This window comes from Daphnia pulex, chromosome 9 (genome assembly GCF_021134715.1).
Source record: "Daphnia pulex isolate KAP4 chromosome 9, ASM2113471v1".
NCBI classification, from domain to species: domain Eukaryota; kingdom Metazoa; phylum Arthropoda; class Branchiopoda; order Diplostraca; family Daphniidae; genus Daphnia; species Daphnia pulex.
The window spans coordinates 4,979,658-5,005,376 of record NC_060025.1 but is presented as its reverse complement, the minus strand read 5'-3'; the positions used below and the strand labels follow the sequence as shown (position 1 = coordinate 5,005,376).

The following is a 25,719-nucleotide window of genomic DNA, read 5'->3' as shown; positions in this document are numbered from 1 at the left end:
AGACGCTCGCGCTCTCTCCGCTGCAACCTTTCTTTTCCTTTTTTTGCCCGCCCGCATGAGACTTAGAATTTCCACGAGATAAAAGATGAGACGTGTAGTAGGAGCCTATATACTACGGAATAAGTAGCAAATAGCTACTGTATAACGTCTCCAAACTCCGTACTAGAGGCGAAAACCTATAATACGATCCTATAAAAAGGTATTATACCAAGAAAATAAGTTTGAATGCTTATTTAGACTGTTGGCTGATATCGCCTTTTGAGATGTTTGTGGGCGACGGCCTTGCGTGACCCGACATCATTTAATGAGAAATTCGTACACTTGAGGGCGATGACGTTCGCCGTGAAACGATTAACCATTTTAATAAAAATAGGAAAATTCATAAAGCCTGGTACGTATAGGTACCGTACGTATAGGCTCGCAGGAAACGAGTCGTTAATTTTTTTTCTTGTCATTAAATCAAGTGAGTCCTCTCTCAGCCAGCAGGATGCGTCAGTAGATGCGTCATCAGTCGTCAAAAGTTAACTGCGGTACTCACGAATATAAGGAAAGCGAAGGGAAACGCCAACGCAAATCTCTAAGGAATGAACGTGAACAGAAACAAAAACACAAAAGAGACGAACACAAGAATTGGAAGAAATTATCCGCATAAATTATCCGTAGATGACGGAATAGGAAGGCATATTTTCGCATTCGCATAATCGCATGCAAGCTTACTCACTGTGGGCTGGGCTAGGCTCGAATTTCCTGTGACAGTTGTACTTGTACCAAGGCTTTGCTCCCGATATTCCTGGGGTTTATATTGAGCGCACTAATTGCGGAGTTAAGTTATATAGGCCTGCATTATTACACCCACACCATACTGTACATTTGCTATATAACAAACAATTGCTGCATGCCTTAAACCCCTTCCACTTGTTTGTAGAACACCCGAACGGAATTATTATTAATAATTTTTTTTAAAATCATAATTCAATAAATTTGCACGTTCTCGTTTCATTCTTCCTCTTTTATTTCGAAGGGGATTTGCCTCATGCACCGTAATTGTTTGACAAATCATGTGACTATCATTAAATGATCCATCAACCATCATATCTTTATACGAGATGTCCTGAGAAATTTGTTGTTCGATTGTTGTTCATTTGAGCCGAGCAGCTGGTTAATTCTTTTGATCGGTCTAACCTACATATTAGAATAAATTTAATTCGTATAAAAAAACACTTTAAATGGCTGTCATAGAGTTGATATGTCCTTATTTAAAGTTTCTACCAATTAAGCTAGTTTTAGGAATTCGTCACCTATTAGGTGGGAAGTTTCAGTTTAGTTTGCAGAGTTTACAGAGTACACACAGGCTTGCATCAGCAAGAGAATGATTACCATAATACGCCATATTATTCTCGCTTGAAAGAAAAATGTTTAAGAATAACAAACATCATTTGGCTGTATGGTTACACCTATGTATATTTTCTTGCAGCTGTCGAAGCTATTATATAAACGCTCGTATTTTTTCTCGTCAGTAAAAAAAAAAAATTATAACTCAGCTGATGAGGTACGTTATTATTGTCTTATTCGTTCGCGCCCTTTCCACAAGTTCCGCAGAGCTTCCCGTTTTCATCAGCATCATTTCTTTCGACGCATCAGCACTCTATTAAAAGAAAGCACAAGAGGCATTTGAATTCACGCGGGACTGTATCCTAATAGACCTATATATCCTGGATTTTGACGTCAACATCTGCCAAAAATTCCACCCTCGAGGATGTACTACGCATTATTAACATGCAGCCAGTTTTGATTCACCTAGGCCAGACACACAGGCAGTCTGTAGGCCTATAAGGCATTTTCATAGAAAGATACAGTGTTATAGTAAAACATAGATGGTATAGTCGTGATGCTAAATAGCTAAATGCTAGAGTCATTTGGCTTTTCCCATCATTCCTAGCATCCCTACAAACGTAAAAAGTTCAATTTTACGTTTTTCTTTTGTGATCATTTACGCGGAAACAATATGCGCAGGCAGGAATTCTAAACTTTGCATTCTTCAACACACTGACTTCGAATCAATCGCATATTAAGAAAAAGTAATTCTCAAACGGAAAAAAAGTTGGTAATGTGCTACTATTTCTGAACACGAAATGAAATTAAAGTGCGTCATCAATTTGATTTAGGCCTATACACGTTCGATGAGATGGTGCGTGTACATTGTCTCCTATCACAGAGTCGGGCTTCGAGTCTATGTCGGCATGTTTCCAATATATATGGAGAGATGACGTCTAACTACCGGTGGTCGACTGGTTAGAGGGGGGGGGGAGAATTGACACAGAAGAAAGGGACATCATATAGGATGCATTCAATCCAAATTGGATGTCGAATTCAATTACGGAATAACCGACAGCTATACTGCATGTCTATTCAGGATGAACAAGTATGGAATATCCTGATTGATTAGATTGATAGTCGCCACGAGTAGCTTCGTGTTTCGTATAGCCTGGCGATCTCTGTATTAGCCACCGATAGCATACTATAGGTAACATTCAAATGTGTACATATGTAACCTCATCACAGATATCACATTTGCAGCCACACATAATGGCAAGGAAATGACCAATTGACTTGTTGCTTTGACCCGATTTCTAACGAATATAGAAGTACAATGGAAGATTCGATGACACAATCACACACAAGGAAAGAAAGAAGGGAAAGAATCAAAATGAGGCAGAAAAATCAAACCTTTGAAGGCTTTATTATTTGCCGCGTGATGCCGGTGGGTGTTAGATTGGGCACTAGTCGGTTTTGCACTGACAACGGTAATGCCGCTCACTAGAAACAAAATCCAGTAGCACAAGCAACAGATCCGCATCATTTGACCGGTGATTTGGACCCCGCACGTCATTTCTCCAAGTCAATCATCACTGACGATAACTGAAGATTCAACGCCCGCTTATCCCGAAACGACACCAGCAGCAGCAGCAGCAGTAGCAGTCTAAATTATTTGCATGGCGCACCGGAGCGCATTATACAGCATCCGCAACATACCCTAGAAGCTGATATTGTTTGCTGGTGAATGAAAACTCGTCAGAGAAGTGAGAGACCTGCCCTGCCAAATAGACGCCAACGGCACGAGCGGGCCCGCCTGCACGCGTGAATGGCAAGGGCGAAGCGCTGTGCGGAGGAGGTTAATTACGGAATAGTGTTGGTGGTTTGCCTGAGGTGTGATTTTCGAGTGGGAAGAGATAAGCGTCGAGATTTTCGAGACGATGGGAGCGAGAGAGAGACACAGTAAGACGTACCGGCGCGTTTCACGGTCGAGCCACTACTGAACACTGACAGCCGGCGAGGCAGCACTGGTGACGGGACTACTGTATGTATGGTACGGATTGGGTGCATGGCCATCCAGCTTGCTGGGCGTCCCTTTTCCCAACCTTTCTGATGCTTCCGTCTCCACTCCACACGGGAAGGCGGAGACATCGACAACCCAAGAAGCAGCAGCAAGACGAAGCGAAAGCGAAACGAAAGCGAAGCGCGTGATGCCAGGCGCGGCCGCGGCGCAACATGCAGCGATGAAGATTTCTCCATACAGCATGATCAAGATGACGTCGAAGATAACGGCTAGGCTAGACGACGGTAGTGCTGGTGTGCTGGTGCTCTATCATCCACGTCGATCCACAAAGGAGCGTGGCAAAAGCAAAGAAACGAGAAGCGGTCAGGGAATTGAGCCCACAACCAAAGGCAGCCGAGATGCAGCAATGGCTAGCGGGGAAAAATATTTGGACTCAGATATTACACAGATATTACACACACCATCCAACCAAATGGCGTCCCATGTCAAAAAAGAAAAACAACGTTTTGACAGCCCAGAGCCGGCACTAGGTATTATGATCCGCCGGTCTTTGTCTTGGCTTGACTTTATTGATCATTTTCATCGTCATCACGCCGTATGTGTTGGCTAAACTCACTATACGCACGGCTGCTATTACACACGCACACTAACTTGAGGCTTGTACAATAGCTGAACACCCTGGCAGATTCACCGCCATCTACATGGGCAGTTTGTCAGCGTTGCTTTGTTCAGTTCCTTCTCAACCTTCAATATCACTATCATAAATAGGTGAGAATTCCACGATCGTTTTTTGTGTGTGTGCTGTGTGTGTTCCGCGTGGCTTATTCAAACTGGTGCGGGTTTATCTCATTTGGTTTTCGCTTCACCAATAAATGATGCTGACAAGCAGACTGTTCCATAATGCAGGGTTTGATGCATGCGGTAGAGAGAACGAACTATAGAGCGCTATATATATATACATGCAGAGATGAACGCAGCATGAACATTCCAAGGCAACTTTATCGATTGATATCGCCTATTTAATCAATATACCTTGTCTTTCTACGTATATACTCCCGAAAGGCGTTAAGAAATAGACGAAGACAGAAATGAATCATCGATTGCAACACTATAAACAGTGCAACAGTTAACAGACCGCTTGTCTTGGATGTCTGCATTTAATTGTTCTCTCTACGTTCTTAAGTTTAAACCTCGCGTCTAATAAAGCGAGAAATGGGAGACCAAACTAATGTGTAAAATAATGTTTTGTCTCAGTGCCAACCAGAGAGTGCATTGGTAATGCTGTAGCCTATAATATCCATAACGTTTAGAGGCTATTTTTGAGGTGTTCCTACCCGTTTCCCTTCGTACTTCATCATCCGCGGCCGTCTAAAAGTTGCCAAAAGGTTATGGCTTCCTAATAAGTCCGTAATGTCATCTCTAACGCCCTGTTCTACCTCCCACGCTGCCCTCATCGACGTCAGTTCAATCCCCCCTCCCCATATTTGTTCGTAACTCCCATATAGGTACTCGACACGACGGAAAGGCGTGATGCTTACAATAATAATGTCATGTTTGCCATGTGGCAGATGTTGACGACGTCCAGGTTTCCTTGGGAAACACAACAAGAAAAGGGAGGAAGAGCGAAATAGCGAGAACAATAAGTTACTAATGCGCACATATAATACGTGTGGGGCTGCTGTGTATAGGCCCGCATAGGCATTTTAGATGATCGATAAAGCTTCGATTATTTTCTTTCCGAATGATGTGGCCAACTATTGCAGTTGTGTTAGTCTTGAAGTTTTCACTCGATTTTTCCTTGAATATAGTAGTCAACAGCACATTACATACATTCCACAAACCAATGGGATTTAATAATCGATAAATGGGAGTTGGCAGAACGCCCTAACAAAGTCGACGAACGCAACGCGATCGTCGGCATACACGGGACATTAACGGGACATCCTTCTTTTGGAACATACGCGCAGGCATGCATATAATACAGGTAATAGTAATACGTTGTAGTCCTTTAAAGCTGCTATACATAGCGATGTCAGGCTAACACCAACACACGGTAATCACGGTATACCCTTAGAGTCAATATGCTGACAACGATTTATTAAAGGTGTGCCAGATCTGTGTTTAGCTGACCATAAATGACCATTCATCACCGGAAAACACGACGAGACACCCTCCAGTGTTTTGTCTCGTTACCCACTTGTTTTTAAGGAAGAAACTCAAAGAGCGAAAGAGACAGGATATAATACGGGGTGATTGCACCGGATTGCACCGATACCTGAAGTTCTTTTCGCTTGGGTTTTCTCCATTCGAAGTTGGATATTTGTGGTTCGCTGACCGTTGAAAAGTAAATTACAAGTTGTTGTAGTGTCTGTAGTATAGCCCTGTTCAGTGCACTACATCACATTGCAGACACGGCTATACAGTTAAACACGCACTTCTGACAACGACTTGCATGATCAGTTGATCAGTTGATCACACACATTGATAGGGAGGTATCATTATCAAAGCTTTGAACGGTGAACATGGACGTATCCGTATAATATATAGCGATATATAGTTTGCAGCCTCACAAAAATGTGTCTATGTAAATACACGGGCCAAGATGACGACATCAAGAAAGTTGTTATAGACAGCATGTATGCTTCTTGTGCTGGTATCCACTGGCACCCTTTTGACGATCGAAGTCTGTCAGTCAACTTGTGAATTTCTTGATTACAAGACGACATCGGAGTCGCAGCGAAAGTGGAAAGATGGCTGCGCATTAAGTATTGTGTACGTTACGTACGATCTTACCCCGAGCACAGTTTACAAATGTCGAGATGAGTGTTTGAGCATTCATATTGCTGACAGCACTGGAAATGAATACTGATCTTGATTCCGCCGATTCCATGTTAACTGATATTCCACGCTCTCTGCTGCGTGTCGTTTTATAATGTGTTTTATTATAGAAATGAACGGGCCTATACCATAGCCATTGCTTTGATTGGGCGGTCCGAGAAAAGTTTTACTACAGAGGCTGTTTGGTGATTATGTTAGACAACAGAGCCCGACGCCAAAATTGGCCATTTTCACTGGAACCGTAGGCGTAGGAGCGAGAAGCTTTATCGGCATACTTGCATGGAATGCCGCATCAGTGAACAGATTTGGCGTCGATGATATGTGCAAATGTATAGCATGCCATGTGGTTTCAGGCTTCCAAGTAGCCTGCGTTCTATATCCTCTATCGTTATTAGCGTAGCGGTTAAACACGCTCGTCCGCGCGGAGGACGTGAAATCGAGCTTCAACACGCCATCTGCTCCTGTACAGGAGTGATGCCAATGGTGCAACATCAGTGCGGACATGGTGTCCACAAACCTGTTTCAGCTGCTTTTGATTTTGATTGGCTATCCAAATAAGGCGATACCAGATTACATACGCGGTATAGGATGGACCACTGAAATTGCAAAATTAGGCTAGCAGATATAGATAGCGCTGGTCGCTTTAGCCTTAAACCTGTACCAGCTCTTATACTACCAAACATAGTTTTCCATTGCCATTAAACGGAGGAAACAAAATAGAGAACATAATAGATAACTGGAATTTTTCACGACCTGAAGATAAAATAGAAGAAGTATAGACTAAACTCAAAAATTTTTATCAATATTTATCATAGCATTTTATATTAATACCTCTCCAGTCTCCACTGCTGTGTAACAGCTATACATCCTTTTGTCTAAACAGATTAAATGCTACAATTATTCTACACTCAAACGAGTTGGCATTCTTGTATGCCTACATTTTCACGCACGTTCAACCTTTCACGCGAAATGTGCAAAAAATAGAAGAGTAAGGGAAAGGAATAAGAGAAATATGAATCCCCCAAAGACGCATATCCGTGTTGTATAGTAAAGAAGGAAAAGGACAGAGCGAACCGAGAGGATATACATATACATATTCAACCAGAGGCTTTATAGCCTTCGCTATATATGGGGGAAATTCGATTTGACCGGCTTAGCCATCACGCAATATCGTCGGCTAGGTCACGCTCGGACGGAGAGCAAGGCTCTCGAATCTTTATCTTTCCTCTTGGTATTTATTCTATTGGACTATTGCCCTCCCCCCTCCCCTCGCACAATACTTAGGTAAAATAGTCCCTTCTTTCTTTCTTTTCTTTTCTTATCTTTATTTTTTTTCTTTTACGTAACGGTTGGGATAAGCCGTTTTTTTTTTTTTTTTTTTTTTTTTTTTTTTTTTTTTTTTCAATCAAGGGAAGAGGATAGTTAGCCACTTTTCCGTAAGGCTCTACGGGGTATTCCTAAACTTAAGGCTCGGACCCAAACTAACCTAGTTTTTACGGACAGGGATGGCAAGGAAATCAAACAGCACCCAACCCAAGGCTTTCAAAATATGAAAAAAACCAATATGACATCTTCTGGATCAGGTACTCAGGAAGAAAATCTTTGTCTGGAAACATAGACTTGAAGATATTCCGCGCCTACATGTTTAACAACATATCACCATTGAAATCATGTAAAAATTACTGAGTTAAACGCAACAGAGAAAAATATAATAATCACTTGAATAACATGATTGTCAAAATCCATTGAAGAATTCGGCCCAGGACTGGAGTACACATTCGCGACATCACACATTGAACAGTGTGTACATGCAAATAATTACCAATGAAAAATGACAAGTATTTTGAACAGCAGTAGAGATTGCGAATAATGATCAATGGAATAAATCATTACTCCTAAAACGATTCAACTATACAAAAATGTCACGAAAGTTTTACTTCCCATCATATTATTGTATGATTTATCTCTTGGCTGACGAACAAATGAATTTAATCGATTATCATTCGTGAACATTTTGCACTTCCTGGTTTTCTAACGACTCCTGCAATACGACCTCTTCTGCCGATCCCTCCAATATGACATCTTCTGGATCAGGTACTCGAGGAAGAAAGTCTTCGTCTGGAAACATAGACTTGAAGATATTCCGCGCCTACATGTGTAACAAAATATCACCATTCAAATCATGTAAGAAACTACTGAATTAAACACAATAGAAAAAAATATAATAATCACTTGAATAACATGGTTGTCAAAATCCATTGAAGAATTCGGCCCAGGACTGGAGTACATATTTAAAGGCAACATGTCAGCGTAACTTTCATACTCGTTGATGTTGAAATGCAATGACCAGATAATTTGGGGTTTGTGTAAAGCTTCGTTTTCATTAGATTCACCGGTACTGAAAAACGTATCGATTACTTCCCTTAGGTCTTCAATTGCTGTTGTAACTTGGCGCGTAATTAAATGAACCACGTCTTTTTAAAAGAAAATGTTATCATTATCAAATTTGAAATTTATTTGTGGAGATTATGTAGATCATTAATGGGGCGCGTTTTGAGAAAGGAAACTTACACAGGCCTTGTGGACAAGCCATGGTTGATGCCGAAAGTTCAAGAATTCGCACGGGTTCTTTGCCGTTCAATGATGGGAGATTAATAAGAACTGCTTGATCATTGCTGGTTAAAGCTCTGCATGTGACAAAATCGCAGTATTTAAAATTTGTAATTACGTTTGTTAATACGACAGACCACAGCATACTTGTTTGTGACTAGAATAGCGCGGGAAATTCCAGATTTGATTGTCGCTAGGGGATTAAGGGAATCCTCTATTAATATGAACTTGGCCTTTAAATTTTGGTTATCGCACATTATTCCTGTTGCCTGTCCATCGCTACCAATTATTATGCTTTGAGTACTACGCTTCAGACAGTAGACTCCTCCAAACACTGCCGAACACCTAGACTCGATTATTTTTTTATTTTTTTGTATGTATTTTAAGAATGGTATGACCTATTACTGACCTACAAAAGCATTGCGGTAGTTCTCCACTGCCATACAATGTCCACAGAAAAGGTGTATTTCCATATCGTCCAATACTTCGGACAAACTTCTGAATATTTTTCACAGCATCCTGGAAATTTGTTGATTCTTTAGCCATAGCTACCGAGTCAATGAGATATTTTCTAACTTTGCCCTGAATTTTATGGGCATCAAGGAAATTTCCAAAATTTCCCATTTCATCCTCTGAAAAAACAGCAACAAAAAAAAAAGATTAACGGTAGTGATAATCAGCAGTTATAATAAAGTTGTGTTAAATAGAAGAACCTTGAAACTTCTCTGGCTTTGTTTCATACTCCATACACATGGACAGTATTTTCATCAAAAGACGTTTTTCAATCATTGTGATATCTTTAGAATTGAAAATATCAGCCCTTGAGCATGGTACAGGAAGTAAACCACTCTCAACATTATCATAAGTGTAGATGCAGGAGACATTTTTGAATTCAGCATAACGACAAATTCCTGAGCTAATTAAAACTTCTACCATCTCTCCTTTTGAATATAATAACTGCAAAGAAATACAAATTTTATTGATGTACCAAGTTAGGAAGACATAACTAGTAAAGAAATGGTTTCATCACCTTGGGTGACAAGTCAAAGTTGAACTTTCTTGAGTGTTTAAGAACTTCAGATTTAGTCCATGTTTGCTTAAGGATTCCATTATTAGTTTCTTCTATCCTAAGTTGGTTATCAATGGTTGCTTCCACATCTTCATCGGAAATGAACCATTTTTCAACAACATTTAGAACAGTGTTAGAATTTAAACCAATGTGAAGACTATAAGTTTCTTTTTTAGTTTCTTCTATACACTCTGTAAGTCCTTTGTTTACACCTAATACATTATGCAAGTTGTTGAATGAAAAGGTAGCCCAATTGCTCCCATAGAAATCCCGATGGTCGACATGTACAACTTGCTTTCCAATTCTAGAGGCTGCTGATGCAACAATACTCTCTGTGAGGCCTGTGAAGACAAACTATTGTTTCATTCATTCGGTGTTGATATTTAAAATTTTTTGTGTATCTATTAATTACCTGTACCAATCACAAGCAAATCACATGGTGAAGGAATATCGTCAGTCATTTTTAACTCAAATCCGCGAATTTACTTGGAATAACGATATTAGAGTTTTCTAATGTGTTGAATTTATTGCCACAACAGACTTCGTTTGACGACCGGATTGAAAAATCGGCGCTAGCCCACGATCACGAAATGATTTCCGTTTCTTGTCAAATGTCAATAACAAACGGTTTGTCGACAATTGCCACAAAGAAATCAAAGTGACCCTCTCTAGTCTCTCCACTCTCTCTTTTCGTCAAAAAATGTCAACATTAACTGACATTACTGGATTAAGAACACACGTATTGCCACGACATCTTACGTGGTGATAGATAAGCGTTTTTATTTCGATTTTTTAAAATTAATTAATTAAACGTAGCCTTCATGTCCATAGGGCCTATAACGTTTAACGTAAAAAAGAAAAGCTCTATTATGATTATTAATTCATCTTTTAATTTTACTTAAAATAAACTATTGCAAATATAGAAAACAACTTTTACTGATGAATCTGATTTTACTCATTTTAGTTGGTTAAAAAAAATAGATTTCACTGTATTATTGGAATAAGAACAAAGAAAAAAGAAGTAATATATCGGGCGATTGAGAAAATCTATTAGAACCTAACCATGTCGGATATTACCATCGAAATCAGAATATAATGACCTACCTAACCATGTCGGATATTACCATCGAAATCAGAATATAATGACCTATCATCAACGCAATTATGTTTATGGATTCGATTCCTATTCTTTGCTTTCATAATCATGCATAAACTAATTGCCTTTGTTTGTAAATACACATGAGGAATCAGGAATCAATAAAATGAAGGATTTTTCAACTCATTTAGGATTCATTACTTATTATGTGTGGGATACTTCAGTCAGCACACTTAGCACTTTAACCAGAAAATTGTTAAAACAAATTGCGACATATTTTTAAATTTTGTACATTTGCCATCATCGTCCCAAAGCTTGCATTTGTTGCAAGCATTACTTGGTTGGTGAAATTTTACACTCCTATTTAGTAAACTATGCTAACCCGAATGGTTTAATAAAGGACGGGCATACTCCACAAAATCGTCGATAAGGACGGGCCAGGCTCCTTCTTCATCGTAGTTAGAAAGGTCATCATTAATCAGCTGGGCAAAATCAAGAAGCAAGTTCCACGTGTCTTTTGGTATAGAACGCTTGTAGTGTTCCTTAATATTAAAATAAAATATTGATGTGTATTAAGTTTTCGAATGAGCCCAAGAACTAAAACGAACATCCTACATACTTGCAAAAACGAACACCATAAATCCAGAAATTTAAAGCGGCCACGTAGAATGATATTCCAATAAGCAATAGCCATTTCCAAGTCCAATCCTTTCTGGCCTTGGTTTTTAGCATAATTAAAGGTGAATTGATAAACATCTTTAAATTTTATTGCATCTTGAATTTCAGCTTCAAGAGTGGGTAGTTTCATTCTCAATTTTTCTATTGAATCACACCTAGGGAATGAAAATTATTTTCTCTTAACAGGGGACATTGGAGAAGGCAAAAGTTATATAGTTTTACCCCATTTCAGTCATCCCATTAACAAATTCTTCTTTTGTAAATACACACTGTGTAGAAGATTTGAATTTCCAAGCAAGCAGCAATACCAGTCTAGAATCTGGACTTAAACCCAAATCCTCAAGGAAATGCATAATTCCATCTGCAAGAATTTTATCATGTTCACTGGAGTCTACAAACAAAATTATATAGGTTATGGTAATAAATTATTATATTTCAGTTTATATTAACCCGTATTAACCTCTATACTGGACGAAAAGTTGTTCTATCTTCTTCCAGTCTACAGGGACAGGCCTAGGCTGGGAATCCCGGAAGTATAGCTCAGCATTTTGAAAAAAACGGTCAGATGCAATGTCTAATCTCCAATCATGCTGGGTCAAACAAGCAATTGCAGTTTTCTCATTGGCTTGTGTAAAGCCCATGAACTGACGAACCTTCTCTTTTTGATTTCCCCTTAATTTGTGCTGGAAAATATTGAAAATATAATCACAAAGAAGTTTAAAAAAACATCAGAGAAAATAATAGATATAAAAGGAGGTCGGACATGTAAAAAATATGTTGGTAAGTAAAGTATTAATAGTAGAACATTTCTTTCTACAAAGGAAACCATCATATTATTTCAGGTTCTTCTGTTTACTGCGTGATACTGTAATAAATGAATTTAAATTTTCTACTTTTAAAATAAATGAATATTACCATAATATAAACACAAGTCAATCCTATTTTTATTCGTCTCAGCAGTTCGAACAGATGATATTTTGATAAAGCTGAGAAATACAACTTTTGTTTTACTTAGATTCACAACCAATGCCACTGGCTCAAATATGAAGTTGTACTATGTATATATCAACGAAGGATGGTTTACAACGGCGCCAAATTCAATTCAAACTGACACCTGGCAAACGTTGACCGGTTGAAGTACTGGCAATATTGTTGAGTCAAGAAACTCGAGATAATTATTGTAACGTCAAAATATAACTGCACATGAACTTTGTTCGTTGCAGTGATAATAATCAAGCCCCTTTGTGGCACCTTCGAGATTTTATAAGTCTCCTTTCGTTTTTTTTCTTGATTAGGAAATTTAAAAATTAAGTTTTCGTATTGTTTTCTCTGTTTGTCATTCTATACCTCACTGTTGCACCTCTTGTGTCGAATAAAATCAGAGGAAAGGAAATAAATTTGGCAGGGCCAGTGTTTCGTGGTTGTTATTTTGTCCGTGGCCTTGGTTAGTTCTTCATTTAGATTGATGTTTTCTTAGTACTGTTGATATCACATTATTCTTAGTATAACCTTGTGTTTTTCTTTTTTTCTTGATGTTTTACAGTCAGATATTCAGTGTTGATTCAGATTCTTAGTTGGAAAGTTGTTGTTTCAAATTGGCTGCTGTTGAATATTTGTCTGTTAGTTGGTGCATCAGTTTTGTGAGAAGAATTTTTTTAAAGTGAGTTTTTTGTCAGATATGAATAGTGATTAGTGATATGAATTATTGTGATGAGTTTAGCTAATGTTGTGTGAATTATTATGTGTTACAATTTAATGAAGTGAAAGCAATGAAGATTGTTTTTTTTATCGAAGTGAAATGTTGAAATGTGATAAACATTAAATGAAAGCTGTGGTGAGTCAATCTATTTTTTTTCATTAATATGGAATGTTTTATGTAATGAATTGCAGAGATAGGAATGATATAAATGTTTGAATGATTGAGGCTTGTTGTATTTTTTTGGCGGAAGATGGTGTTGGCAATTAATAATTTTTATTGACAAAATTTTTTTTGAAATCTTGCTCGAATGGTATGATTGAATCGATTTAATGGATTGTGAAGAAATATATTGAAATAAGAAATTTTTTGTTTGTTATTGGAAGGTTTTTTGAAGGTCGGTTAATATTATTGTCATTTATTAGGATTCTTAGATTTTTTTTATTGTAAGGGGATATGATACATTAGAGATAAGTAGATAGGGCACTGAAAATTGCGATTGATAGTTTTCGTCTTGACACCTAGCGGCTAATGTTTGTATTTCATTTATAGTATATAAATTCTAAGTTTTTTAATTGAGAAGGAAAGTAGTGGATTGGAATAAGGAGAGTTGCTGTATGTTACATTGTCAATGTACATTCCTCATTTTAAAAAAATATGTTTGTATTTAGTCACTTCAGTGAATTCGTTGACAGAATTCTTTCAGTTATCAGGTCATGGACGTGTAATGAAAAATGGAGTTGAAGCATTTTCTTTTTTCATTTTATCTGATTGATGAAAAAGTTTATATTTTATAAGATGACATTCGGGTTCAATGAATGTTTCGTAAATGGTGATGTTTTTCAAATGGTTTATTGATTTATTTTATGTGACGAAAACTTATTAATGCATACAGTAGTGAGCGTTATTAATATGAGTTTTGAATGGGTACAGTACAGTATTTTATTAGTTGAAGTAGATTACCATTCCAATGATACTCAGAATACATAGAATGAACATAAAGAGAAATAGACATTCTACTGAAGACAGATGTCTGATGTTGAATGTACTGTAAAGTGACGATGATGATGAAGTTGTAGACGATTCGCTGCGTGCAATAGGTCTAGTGATGATGACTTGAGAAAGGGAAGTATTGTCTTCGTTGATTTCTGAAATTGTTTTACATCTCAGGGTAGGAAATTCCATTTCAATTGAAGACGAGGTAGAAGTGTGCGGTAATGGGGCTGTTGGTTGACTGGAAGTAGAGGCGCCTACGTTGATTGTGTCGTGCGTTTTCATTTTTTTCGGTGGTGCTGGCGCCTTTTTAGTTTTGGTGCTTTTTGAGGGAGGTTCTGTAAAAAAAGGAAAAAAACAATTCATTTGTTATAAAGTTATTAGAAATTGATTCGGCAGTTTGAAATACTTGTTGTTGGTGTATCCTTTTTTTTGCGTTTAGTAGTCAGCGGCGTGTCGAGCAATTCAGATGGGATGAGTCTGGCATCCCAATCTCCGTGCGCATTGTAACCTTTCATCCAAGTGATGAGTTTTTTGGATGGTTGTAGCCCGTTGAGGAACTTTAAATTGTAGCTACTGGGTTGAAGAGGCATGATGCGGAGATCTTGAGCTCGTCGAACGCGAGAGACAGCCACGTAGAATCCGGGGAAAGTGATTTGCGGCATGAAGGGTCTATGGTTGAGGTCGACGATTAATTTGGAGCAGGTTTGGCCTTGTATCTTATGAAGAGTGACGGAAAATCCCCAGTCAACGCCGTGTGAAATTGTTTGCAGTTTGATTTTGTTGAGTTTCCCCAGGACGGTGATAGCGAATGGTTTGCTGGTGTGTGTTTGCGACAGAGGGATGACGGCTTCTCCTTCTACTGCGGTGAGACTGATGAAGTCGTTGGGATCGGCGTGGGTGATTTTGACCAAGACCTGGGTGGGATTGTATTGTAGAATTACGTCGTCGTTGTTACCTTCGGTGATGGCGGCCACGAGTCGTTGGCGATCTTCTCTGGGATCGAGCACTAAGGAGTGAAAGGTGACCGGAGTCCCGTTGGTAAGTCCTCTCCTGGGGTTAATGTTGGACATCAGGAAACCAGGAGCGCCGGTTACAAAGATACCTTTGAACTGTGGTGACGTGGCGTAGAGGTAATTCGTTTGAGTCTGGTTCAAGCCGTTGGCAACGATGCCGATGATGGGTTGAAACCAGACGAGTCGTGGACAATTTTGCTGTTGTGCCAGCATCAGCAATTGGTGTTCGTTGATGCGGTAGCGCTCTTCGTTGCTGGTTACCACGATAGGGGCCTTCATCCAAGTTGGGTCTTGCGCAATATCATTTCTGGTAATGACTTTCAAATGATTGATAGTGTCCATCGATCTTGTTTTAGGATCGCTGGATGCGGATCTGAGTTTTTTGAGAAACTCGATGTGTTCTTGATCGTTTTGCGCTCGCATTTGTTGAGTCAATTCAATTTTGCGGAATTGGCTGAACAATTGAGCGCCTCGCGTGCTTGGCCCGGTCGATGCAGTGTGAGGATTTGTGGGAGCTTGAGTGCTGACGTACTTTAGAAGGGCGGCGTACAACGATTCGGCTGGTGCTACTGGTGGTAGCTGGTTAAAATCTCCCATGATGATCATGGCTACGCCGCCGAAAGGATGGTTGTCGCCCATCATTTGTTGCATGCGACAGTCATCTTGGGCGAAGAGTTCTGGTCCGACGAAGGAAATCTCGTCGATGATTTTGCACACCATCGTTTCATGTTGCGCTCGCTCTTGAATGTTGGCCAATTTCATGGCGTTCAGTTTCGGCAGAAAGCTCCGACTGTCGTGAAAAATTGGAATCGAAGCGAAGTTATGCATCGTTCTTCCATTTGGTAGATTGCTGGCCGCGATGCCAGTGGGAGCGACGCAGGCCATCGTGAACTGCAGCGCTGCAGCTGCTTCTTGAATGCACTCGGCAAGGAATGACTTTCCAGTGCCGGGTCCTCCGTGCACGAGTAGATGAAAGGGTTTCGGTTTCGGCCCTTGTCCATCTTTGAAGCGCCGGAATTCCTCGAAGTAAGCGTTGGCCAGATTCCATATGGCTTTTTGAGAAACATTGAGTTTGTCGGATAGTCGGGTACCTTGAGGGAGGTGTTGGTTGGTGGTCCAAAGTCCGGGAACGACGGTGTCGTCATTTCCGTCGGTAGATGGTGGGTGAATGATGTCGGCTCGCAATCGGGCTAAAATACCGTGGAGGTTGCTGTCGTCGTTGTCCGATCGCAGCATGTGATTGGCCGAGGTGGGTGTTTGCGGCGTCGCTCGCTGATGTTCTTGCGGCTGGAAGAGGCGTCGCAGAGCCAACGCGGTGGCTTGGTAGTATTCCAAGTGTGAGTGATTGGCTCTCTCCAACAGGTCGTCGGCCGAAGCTCTCTCGCGCAAGATGTTGATGTTTTCTTGAGCCGCCGTTGCCGCCATGGTTTCTTGGATTCGAATGTCGTTTGAAAGAAGTGTCGATCCTTCTGGAGGTTCGAGCGTCGATCGTAGAGACTCGCTTCCGTCTTTTTTGTTCCATTGCTTGGCGCACTGGCAACGATGCTTGCTGGCCGCTGTTCTATCTTCGCCGGAAATGCGAAGTCCGTGGGCTGCGTTGGTGATCCATTTGGAACGAATGCGATTTAGGAACGATGGACCCTCTTGATTGTGTCCGTGTTCTAGGGTGTGCATGTACTGGCACAGATCGTTCCATAATGTTGATCCTGGTAAGGTACTTTTATCAGCGGTTTCAACTTGCCAAGGGCGGTACAGCGTTAGGATATAATCGGCGAATTTTCGTGCTTGGGACGTCCACGCGGCGGTGCGTTGTCTGGGTTTTGCTGTTGGTGGAGCTGGTGGTGATCCTACTAAAACAGGAATTTTTGTTTTCGATCGGATCCTTTGGACGTGAGTCCCTGTATTTTATAATGATATGAACATAAAAGAATGAAAAGTCGATTAGTGCAGAGTTTGGAATTTTTGTGAAATTCAAGCAAGTGTATATTTACCGTGAAGGGGATGGCCTATGAGGAATTCGAACGTCTTATTCGCTACTCGCCCTCTTGCTGTGTCCGGTTCCTCGCTGTTTTGATCCATTGGTTGCTTTTTCCAGTGTTTTGGAATGACGTCAATGAGAGCCACGTACTCGTATAGACTCAACAAATGCAATTCGCCACCTCGGTAGGCGTAGTGTATATGTTGAGGAACGGCTACTATTTTCTTGTCGCTGACGTAGATATTTGCTGTAGAGACGATGTTTTCGTCCGATTGAGTCGCGAGTCTGGTTTTGTCTTCGGGGGAGAGGACCAATGGTTCGGTTTGGTTGAAAAACTCATCCTGCGTGAGATCGCCATTCACGTTGTGAATCACCACTGTTTCTTCGTGATCAGAATGATGATTCAAATCGTTGATGTCTTCGATGTTGGTGTTGCTTTCTTCGTCATCGCTGATGATGTCTTCGTCGCTGTTGGTTTCGTCGTTCTCTTCTTCCATGTCCGAATCGTTGGTGTCTACATCGTCGAATTCGTTGAGGTTGTCTCCCGTGCTAGTGGGCGAGGTCTCGCGATGGTGTTTAGCGTATGCTATGGCGGCTGTGACGTAAGCCACCCAGAAAGTGTCGGAGCACAATTCGGCTGGCATTCCTTGAATGGCTACAGCTGCCATCGGAGCCGATATTTCGATGGCTCCACTTAGTTGATTGACGATTCGGTTGAGATAGTGCATCCCTGTGCGAATGACGGTTCCGGTATCTGTCGCTCTGGAGGGATGGAGTTCGATGGTTCGTCGTGCGTGGTGGAGAAGGGATAAGGTGTGAGCTAATTCGGCCGGTGGTTTAGTGACGTATTTCAAAACGTAGCAGAGGGCGGCTTTGGTTTGAGCGTCGCTTCCAAGTAGACTGGCGTTGGTGTTGCATCCAACGACCGCTGATTGAACGGGACTGTAATCTACCACCAGTCCGTTCCTCGCGATCAGAGCTCGATTGACTTTTTCTTGCTGTTCCGTGGTCAGGGTGTCGAACTGCTGTTGTAGGTCTGCAGGAAGTGTTAGCGTGGGAGTTGGAGGATCGGTGGTTGGCGTGGAATCCGAAGCGATGGGCGCGATTGCGGGTCGTTTTAAGTAATACATGATCATTCGGTTGTCACGTATTGCTACTGGAATGTTGGAATAATTTCGCTTGGTGGTGGTGGCTTCGGCTGGTGGTTGAATGGCGGGCAAGACCTCGAAAGAAATGTCTGGCTTCTTGGGGTCGGCTTTGATTGCCACGATTTGTTCGACGCCCGTTTCCTCTCTCAAGTGCGTTGGCTTGCCGAATCGGCAACACACTTCACCCGTTCTGGTGTGGTAGCACGACGGACCGTGAACGTGCACGTTGCTCAAGTCCACGGTGCGTTGGAAATCTTGGATGAATTTCCTCTTTTCGGTGACGGGGTTGTTGCATTTGAATAGGGCTGCGTGAGCCGGAGATTCGTTGTGGAAATCACGCAGGAGATGACGGACGTGAATCTCCGGTTGAAGCTGAGCCATGACGGTACGATTGATGGCGCTGGCGATGTGTCTTGCTAGAATTGGGATTCCCCCAACTGCTTGCAGCATCATCGGAGTGAGTCCTCCCCAAAAGAGGCTGTGCATGTGGAGTGATCCACGGCTCTGCTCTTCTGTGCATCCGAAAGCGGCAATCGGTGTTCCAAAAATGCCCGCTTTGCGATGGGCAAGGGGTACAGTCTTCTTTTTGCCCTCACTGTCTGGAGGTGTTCCGAATAGGTGGTTAAAGACGCTGTTGGACGTCTTGTAGTACATATTTGCCGCAAAAGCGGGTCCCTCTGCCAGAAGGATTCTGAGAGCGGACGGATGAATGGGGATTGAGTGAAACTCAGTTTGTTGTTGGCGGAGGGCTTCGGCAAATCCGTCTTCAGTAGCTGGGAAAGTGGCATTGTTTCTCATGTTTAAAGTTAAACGAATGTTGAGCAATCCGTGGATGTCGTCTTGGGAGATGGTGTTGAAAATGGTGGGGGGCCCGTAATAGCGCACCATATTCATCAGATGTCCGACGGCCGCTTTTCTTTCTGCCGCACTGTACGGAACTTTGCGGTTGACCAAAGAGATGTGTGGTGTCATTTTGGCCAGAAGAGCTTTGGCTTCGGTCGTGTTGGGATGGTTTTTGGCGTGTTCCAGTTGCCCGATGAATGCTGGGTTTGCAATCATCTCGCTGAATTTTGTCATGGACACCGTGTTTGAAAGCACGCTGGCTTTGACGGCTCGGGCTGCAGAGTGTCGTTGCATTTGATCAAACAGTAGAAACTGAAAACGCAAGCATTTGGCAAACTTGCCACTCCATTGATTCTCCATGTGGTAGACATCTTTTTGGGGGACGCTGTTCGTTCTTCTAAGTCCTTTTCCCAAAGGAAAGAGGTGAGGGAACGCCGAATAAAGAAGATGATGGTTTTCTTCAAATTCGTTGATAGGTTCCACACTTTGTTCGATGTCGATGCAGTTTGGCTCTGCTTCTAATAATTCTTCCGGAGTGGAATCGGTGGAAATTTCTTGCGCTGTAGCTTGGTCGCCTTGAGGGTTGTTTGATTCTCCTATGGACGCGGCGATACCTGAGTGTTATGAGGAAAAAACTTTTGGTTATACAGTGTTCGTGTGTGAAAAAGAAACAAATCCCGTGAAAATTACTTTGAAATGCTATGGCTGTCGCCGAAGTGTTGTTTGTTTTCGGGTCACCGGATCTTGTCAGGAAGGACATCGGGTAGCCAGTTGGATTCTCCTCGATGAGTTTGTCCTGGTCGTCGTCGTTCACAGGCTGTGGAATTTGTTCATGAACAAGTCGATCGATTTCGATTTCGCATTTATCGCCAACAACCGTGGCTTTTTGGATTAATTGATTTGGGATGCTTTCCAGAGTGGCGGTCATCTCTTCCGAGTCGTCGATGGTGATGTCTCGGTATCTTGAATTGCAAGCTTTTAAAGCCGCCAACCACATGTAGATGACGGCGGAGCGAACACGAATGGGTTTAAATGCGCGATGTGATTTGTTAACCGCCATTGCCGCCCACTGTAAATCTGACCCTACGAAAGCGATGCTTATCGTGTCGTAAATATTGTCTAAGCATGGGAAGATCCCCGTGTGTCGTTGAATGCGAGCTTTGCGAATTTCTGTTTCGAGCTGCGGGCCGTATTGGGGAAAGACTATTGCGTGTCCCAGTTTGCCTCTCTGGCGTTCTCCGTGTTGGTAACCGGATAGTTTAATGATTAAGATAAACAATCTTGCAGTAGCAATCACGTATTCTTCAGCCAATGTAAGGGTTGGCAAAAAAATGCGATCGGCGTTTCCGAAATCGACTCCTGCAGCGAGAGATAAGATGGGGATTTTTCTATCGTGAATCGCTGCTTCATAGCAAGGCAAACACAGGGTAGCGTGTTCTGTATCTTGTCCGTCGGATGAAGCTGCTGCTTGGCTTGTGACGAACTCACGGTGCAGGTAGTAATAATGATTGTTGCTTGTTGATTGGTAGTAACTAACCATGGGTCTAATAATTCAAATTTGTATATTATGTATAAGAAGATGATACGTCTGTAAGTGAATGTGAGTGTACCTGAATTTCAATGGGATGCTGAGTAATTCCTCTATGTCGGTATCGGACATAAGTAAACTGCTCAGTTGATCGATGGGTACGGAATGTGCTTGATCGGTTCCCATTTCGAAAGCTTTCATTCCACAGCTGGCGCAAGCAAATAGTTTAGCTTCGATGTTCCATGATTGCAAGAACTCTTCGACGATGCGACTCATGTCGTCTTCGGTGACGTTTTGGTTGACTTCGTTGATGATGTTGGAAATTATGGTTGGACGAGGTGCGTTTGGATCCAGATTGGCAGCAGCTTGCCAGTTGTCCATCAACGTGGTGATTTCAGGAAAGCGGCCGAGTCCAGTGTTGGTTACGAGATTCATCAGGGCTGCCACGATATTTGTTTCTGCATTTTCCATTTGCTCAACGGAAGGAGCATGCTTCATGTTTGTGGAGAGCAGCTCTTGTTGAGCGTTATAATGAACGGCTCCTTGTTTTTGTATTTTTACTTTGGCTAAATATCTGCGCTGATATTCTTTTTTCTTTTCTTTTTGGTCATGTTGTTTCGTGTTGAGTGCTGTGCTGGTGTGCTGATTTTTTTCTTGTTCTTCTTGTAGTGGATGCTGTGTGACGCTCGGAGTTGGATTTGTTGTTGCTGCTTTGGGTAACTAATGAATGGAAGAAAATAAATGTATTATTATTTATTTAGATTGACCAATGTAATGATTCTGTTATTGTTAATATGTCTTTATTTGTTTAAAAATTTATGTCCAATGTGTCGTTACTGTTGTATTTTTGTTATTGAAATATATATTGGTGATGGAACTTCAAACTCAACTTCAAAAACTAATTACACAATGTAGTTTTTCATGAGTTCTATTTGACTCAACAGTGTTGGTAAATCTTAAGCTTAATTTGAAATGAAATATAGTTATATGTTTGAAAGTTGTTTTTAAAGCTATCGGTAGATGGTGTACACTTATTGGATAGATTGAATTATTATTTTGAAACGAGTTTTTTTTCATGACAATTGTTTTTGACATTATTTGTAGTCCGAGAAACCAAATTTCGAATTAAATATCAATTATATGCCATTTAATGATAAATTGTAGTATATTTGAAAATTTTGACACAAATATTTATCAACATAAAATTACAAAATTATCGCTAGATGGCGTTAATTTAGTGGTAAGAATAAATTTTTTCAAAGTGAATCGATTTCAATTTGTTTTCAGATGATTGATTATTAAATGGGATAAATATTTTATGATTATTACCCTTTTAAATATATGTTATACGCCATTTAATGATAAATTGTGGTATATTTGAAAATGTTTACATAAATATTTATCAACATAAAATTACAAAATTATCGCTAGATGGCGTAAATGTAGTGGCAAGAATAAATTTGATCAAAGAGAATTGATTTCAATTTGTTTTAAGATGAATGAATATTAAATGTGATAAACAATTTATGATTATTACAATTTTTCTGCGTTATTCATAAATTAAATTATAATGTTTTATGAATTTCAATTAAAATGATTTATCAACATAAAGAATTTGGAAATTTATCGCTAGATGGCATATAGTTGTGGGTTAGAATAAATTTGATCGTAGTAGACATCAATTTAATTTTTTTTAAAGAATTATTCATTGCGTAATGAAGTTGTTGTAAAATTACTTCGAGTTCGAAAACTGAATGTAGAATTTAATAATGTTACGCTATTTATAGATATTATAGTTTTTGAATTATTTATTTAGTTATCAATACATAAAGAATTGAGAAAATTATTGCTAGATGGCGTTTTCTTTAAATAGTAAAAATTATTTTCACTCAGCAAGTGTTTATGTAGATTTAATTGGTTACTTACTGTAGTTCTTGAACGAATATTGGTTTGTCTTATTGAAGGAGTATCCGAATGTGAAATCTGTAATGAAAAGAATATTAAAATAATTATTGATTAATGTATTTAAAAAATGAATCAACTTAATTAAGTGAATTGCGATTTATGCATTCTTTATTTATATTCATTTATACTTCAGTCATATGGATGTCTTTAAGTTCGTGATTACTGCAAGACGGAACTGGGTTTTCAATTGTAGATCGAGTTTTTATTGTTGATTTAATGCCAATCTTGTCTTGCTGTAAAAATTAGAATTATTTAGTAATAGATAGTAGTTTATGTAAAAATAAATATAATTACTTGTTGAAATTGTTTTCCAGTTTTCAACTTTGATTCATGAGTTTTCTTTTCTACGGATAATGGTATTTTCTGTGAAATTCAAATAGTTAAATTTTAAACGTGGTGAAATTGTTTAAATGAAAATATTGTATATCTGTTATGGTTATGGTTATTTACCTGTTGAATTTGTTTTTCTTTTTTTGATATTACTTCATTTGAAGTTTTCGTAGTTGAACTACAAACCTATTAATTTAAAGGTGTTAACTGTTTTTTGATCGAAGTTTAAAAATCCGATATTCGTGATATTGGGAATAACAAAACAACTGCTGTACATAACTAAAAAAATGGCAGAGCAATCGGTAAAACAACTGCTGTACAGAACATATATAAAAAAATGGCAGAGCAGTTTTGTTTCCGCCAAAACTGCTCTGCCATTTTTAATACAACGTTTGGTGCACTTTACCCCAATATACGAATGGGAGGGAAAATATAAAAATGGCAGAGCAGCTTTGACGGAAACAAAACTGCAATACAACGTGTGGTGCACTTTACCCCGATATACGAATGGGAGGGAAAATATGGTCTGCTTTCAATTTAACATAGTCAAAAGAAAGTGACGATTGACTCGTACGTAATTGATTGAAAGCCAATAATTACACGTCAGTCAATCCCTATCCCACTGCAAGATCCACGCCGTGTTCCGGGTACGGACGCTAAACCTTTCAACAGTGTCTTCGAATGTCCCCAAGAATTGGTAGATCTTGTGCATTCGGAATAACCACACGGGGGTTCTAGAGTCAAAAGGTACAAACGTCGATGGCTGTGATTTTTACATCCAATAAATTGGAGACCGCACCTGACGTGAATTTTACACACAATAAGAAAACATAGCAAGACGAAAAAGAAAACAGAATCCACAATAGCATGCAAGACAGATAGATTGTTGTTATAACAAGTTGTTACCAATGTAACGTATTGAGTGGAAACAGTCAAAAGGCCTATCCATTCAATACGTTACAATAATAGTATTAGTGAAATGTTTATGTTTTTATGCACAATTAATAATAGATATGGTTACCTGTGATGTACCGTCGACATTTTCAGTGGAAAATCCTTCGCAGGCGGCCCTCTACGCGATAATAAAAAGATTTAATATTTTGCATTATATTAAAAGCAAATGAATGCGCATGGTGATAACTTGCATGCTATGTGCTAAATAAATGGGCAATTTTATTGCACAATTTTATTTATCGTAACAAAAAGTGGAAGCATTAAATTAACAATTTAATACTACTTAATGAATATCACTCTAAATTTAATGCTTGTGAGTTTTTTAATAATGTGATTGTGATTTAATGTAACGCTCTAAATTTAGCACGTCGCGCGCAGTAATCTCCTGTTTGTATGTAATACATCCAAACTGGCTACAAATGAGGTACGTACTATGTAGTTTTTATTTTTATCGCTAGGTGGTTATTATTTTTTGCAACTTTCAAGTTTTATATTGTATTTTTTGGGATTTTATTAATTCTTTATACGGAAATGTAATACTTCATTTGAATTTTTTGGTAGTTGAACTAGTACCCTATTTACTTTAATAGATATAGTTGTTTGTTTATCAATTGTAAAAAAGTAGGTATTATTATGGGTTATTAGTGGAATATTTTGTTCAAATGAACATAAAGATTACCTGAGTTGCATTTTGATTATTTGTAGTTTCTTCAGTATTGAGTGATTGTTTTTCATTAGCGTTGTGGAGAACTAGTGAATTTAAGTTTTGATTGCAATTGTCACACAATATTTGTCCAGGATAGAAGTGAAACTTGGTTTTTGAAGACACTTTTACGCACGACGCAAGGGTGACTGTAAATAAACCTAAAGGTCTTTTTTTTTGCAAGTGATTCCCAAAAGGATTGTCACATTTTTTACTTTGTTTAAAAGATTTAAATCGAGTAGTATAAGTTGATTTGTGATGATTACAAATAGTCGGAATGTGTTCCATATTACTTCTAAAATGAATAGTTTGACGTATTTCTTCTTCTAAATCATCTAATGTGTGTAACTCGAAATTTTCTTTTACATATCTTGATAGAAAACAGGGAGAATTGCAATGTATTCCGACGGAGCATTGTTCGACAGAATTTTTACCAGCCATTGTGAATTTAAATTTTGATGTAAAAAAAATTTTAACTATGATGTGTTTCTTCTGATGATTGTTTTATGGAAACACAAAAATACACTTACTCAAGTTATACTATAATCACTTTCGTCGTTAATAGAATATGTTATTGTTTAACGAATTAATGTCAATGCTCGGTGAACTACACACGAAAACTTTCCACTGCAACAAGCGACGTGGTGAATATAGTGTCTACAAAAGCTACGGACGACTACAAAGAAGAAGAGAAATACGCACTAACTGTTTTTATTTTTAAATTTTTTTAAATATGAGATGGTGTCAGTGACAAATGCGGAAATTTGAAGCGGTATTATTAGTAAAGTCTGGGGTATGCGTTCTCAGGAAAAAATTTAGTGTTAGAAATTATTTGAAATACTGAGAAATTTATGAGTGTATTGAAAATACTTTTTTTTTTAAGAGGGAGGAGGGGTGTTATCAGTTAAAGTGGGAAATATGAGGTTCCGGTGTTAAC

At 39.5% G+C, this 25,719-nt stretch overlaps 4 protein-coding genes across 4 annotated transcripts in view; all 4 read right to left on the bottom strand.

The window, feature by feature from the left end:
* LOC124202378 overlaps positions 1-3,335 on the bottom strand; it is a 34,926-nt gene extending 31,591 nt beyond the window's left edge. The window contains exon 1 of the mRNA XM_046598719.1: positions 2,728-3,335. Within this exon, the coding sequence (XP_046454675.1) occupies positions 2,728-2,890 (163 nt within the window). The 5' untranslated portion in view covers positions 2,891-3,335. The remainder of the gene's footprint in view (positions 1-2,727) is intronic.
* A 4,527-nt stretch (positions 3,336-7,862) lies between these two features.
* On the bottom strand, positions 7,863-10,587 carry LOC124201775 (rab proteins geranylgeranyltransferase component A 2-like). The gene is made up of 8 exons (XM_046598005.1): positions 10,267-10,587; positions 9,816-10,195; positions 9,499-9,742; positions 9,195-9,417; positions 8,933-9,130; positions 8,747-8,862; positions 8,408-8,649; positions 7,863-8,324 (listed from the first exon to the last, which is right to left on the bottom strand). Exons 1-8 carry the CDS (start codon positions 10,313-10,315, stop codon positions 8,175-8,177), a joined length of 1,602 nt encoding a protein of 533 aa, XP_046453961.1. The 5' UTR covers positions 10,316-10,587; the 3' UTR covers positions 7,863-8,174.
* Positions 10,588-11,224: 637 nt separating this feature from the next.
* LOC124201776 (DCN1-like protein 1) lies at positions 11,225-12,702 on the bottom strand. The gene is made up of 5 exons (XM_046598006.1): positions 12,544-12,702; positions 12,089-12,311; positions 11,851-12,019; positions 11,570-11,783; positions 11,225-11,492 (listed from the first exon to the last, which is right to left on the bottom strand). Exons 1-5 carry the CDS (start codon positions 12,544-12,546, stop codon positions 11,328-11,330), a joined length of 774 nt encoding a protein of 257 aa, XP_046453962.1. The 5' UTR covers positions 12,547-12,702; the 3' UTR covers positions 11,225-11,327.
* A 1,517-nt stretch (positions 12,703-14,219) lies between these two features.
* Positions 14,220-15,652, bottom strand: LOC124202563. The gene is made up of 2 exons (XM_046598918.1): positions 14,727-15,652; positions 14,220-14,655 (listed from the first exon to the last, which is right to left on the bottom strand). Exons 1-2 carry the CDS (start codon positions 15,610-15,612, stop codon positions 14,270-14,272), a joined length of 1,272 nt encoding a protein of 423 aa, XP_046454874.1. The 5' UTR covers positions 15,613-15,652; the 3' UTR covers positions 14,220-14,269.
* Between the last annotated feature and the right edge of the window lie 10,067 nt (positions 15,653-25,719).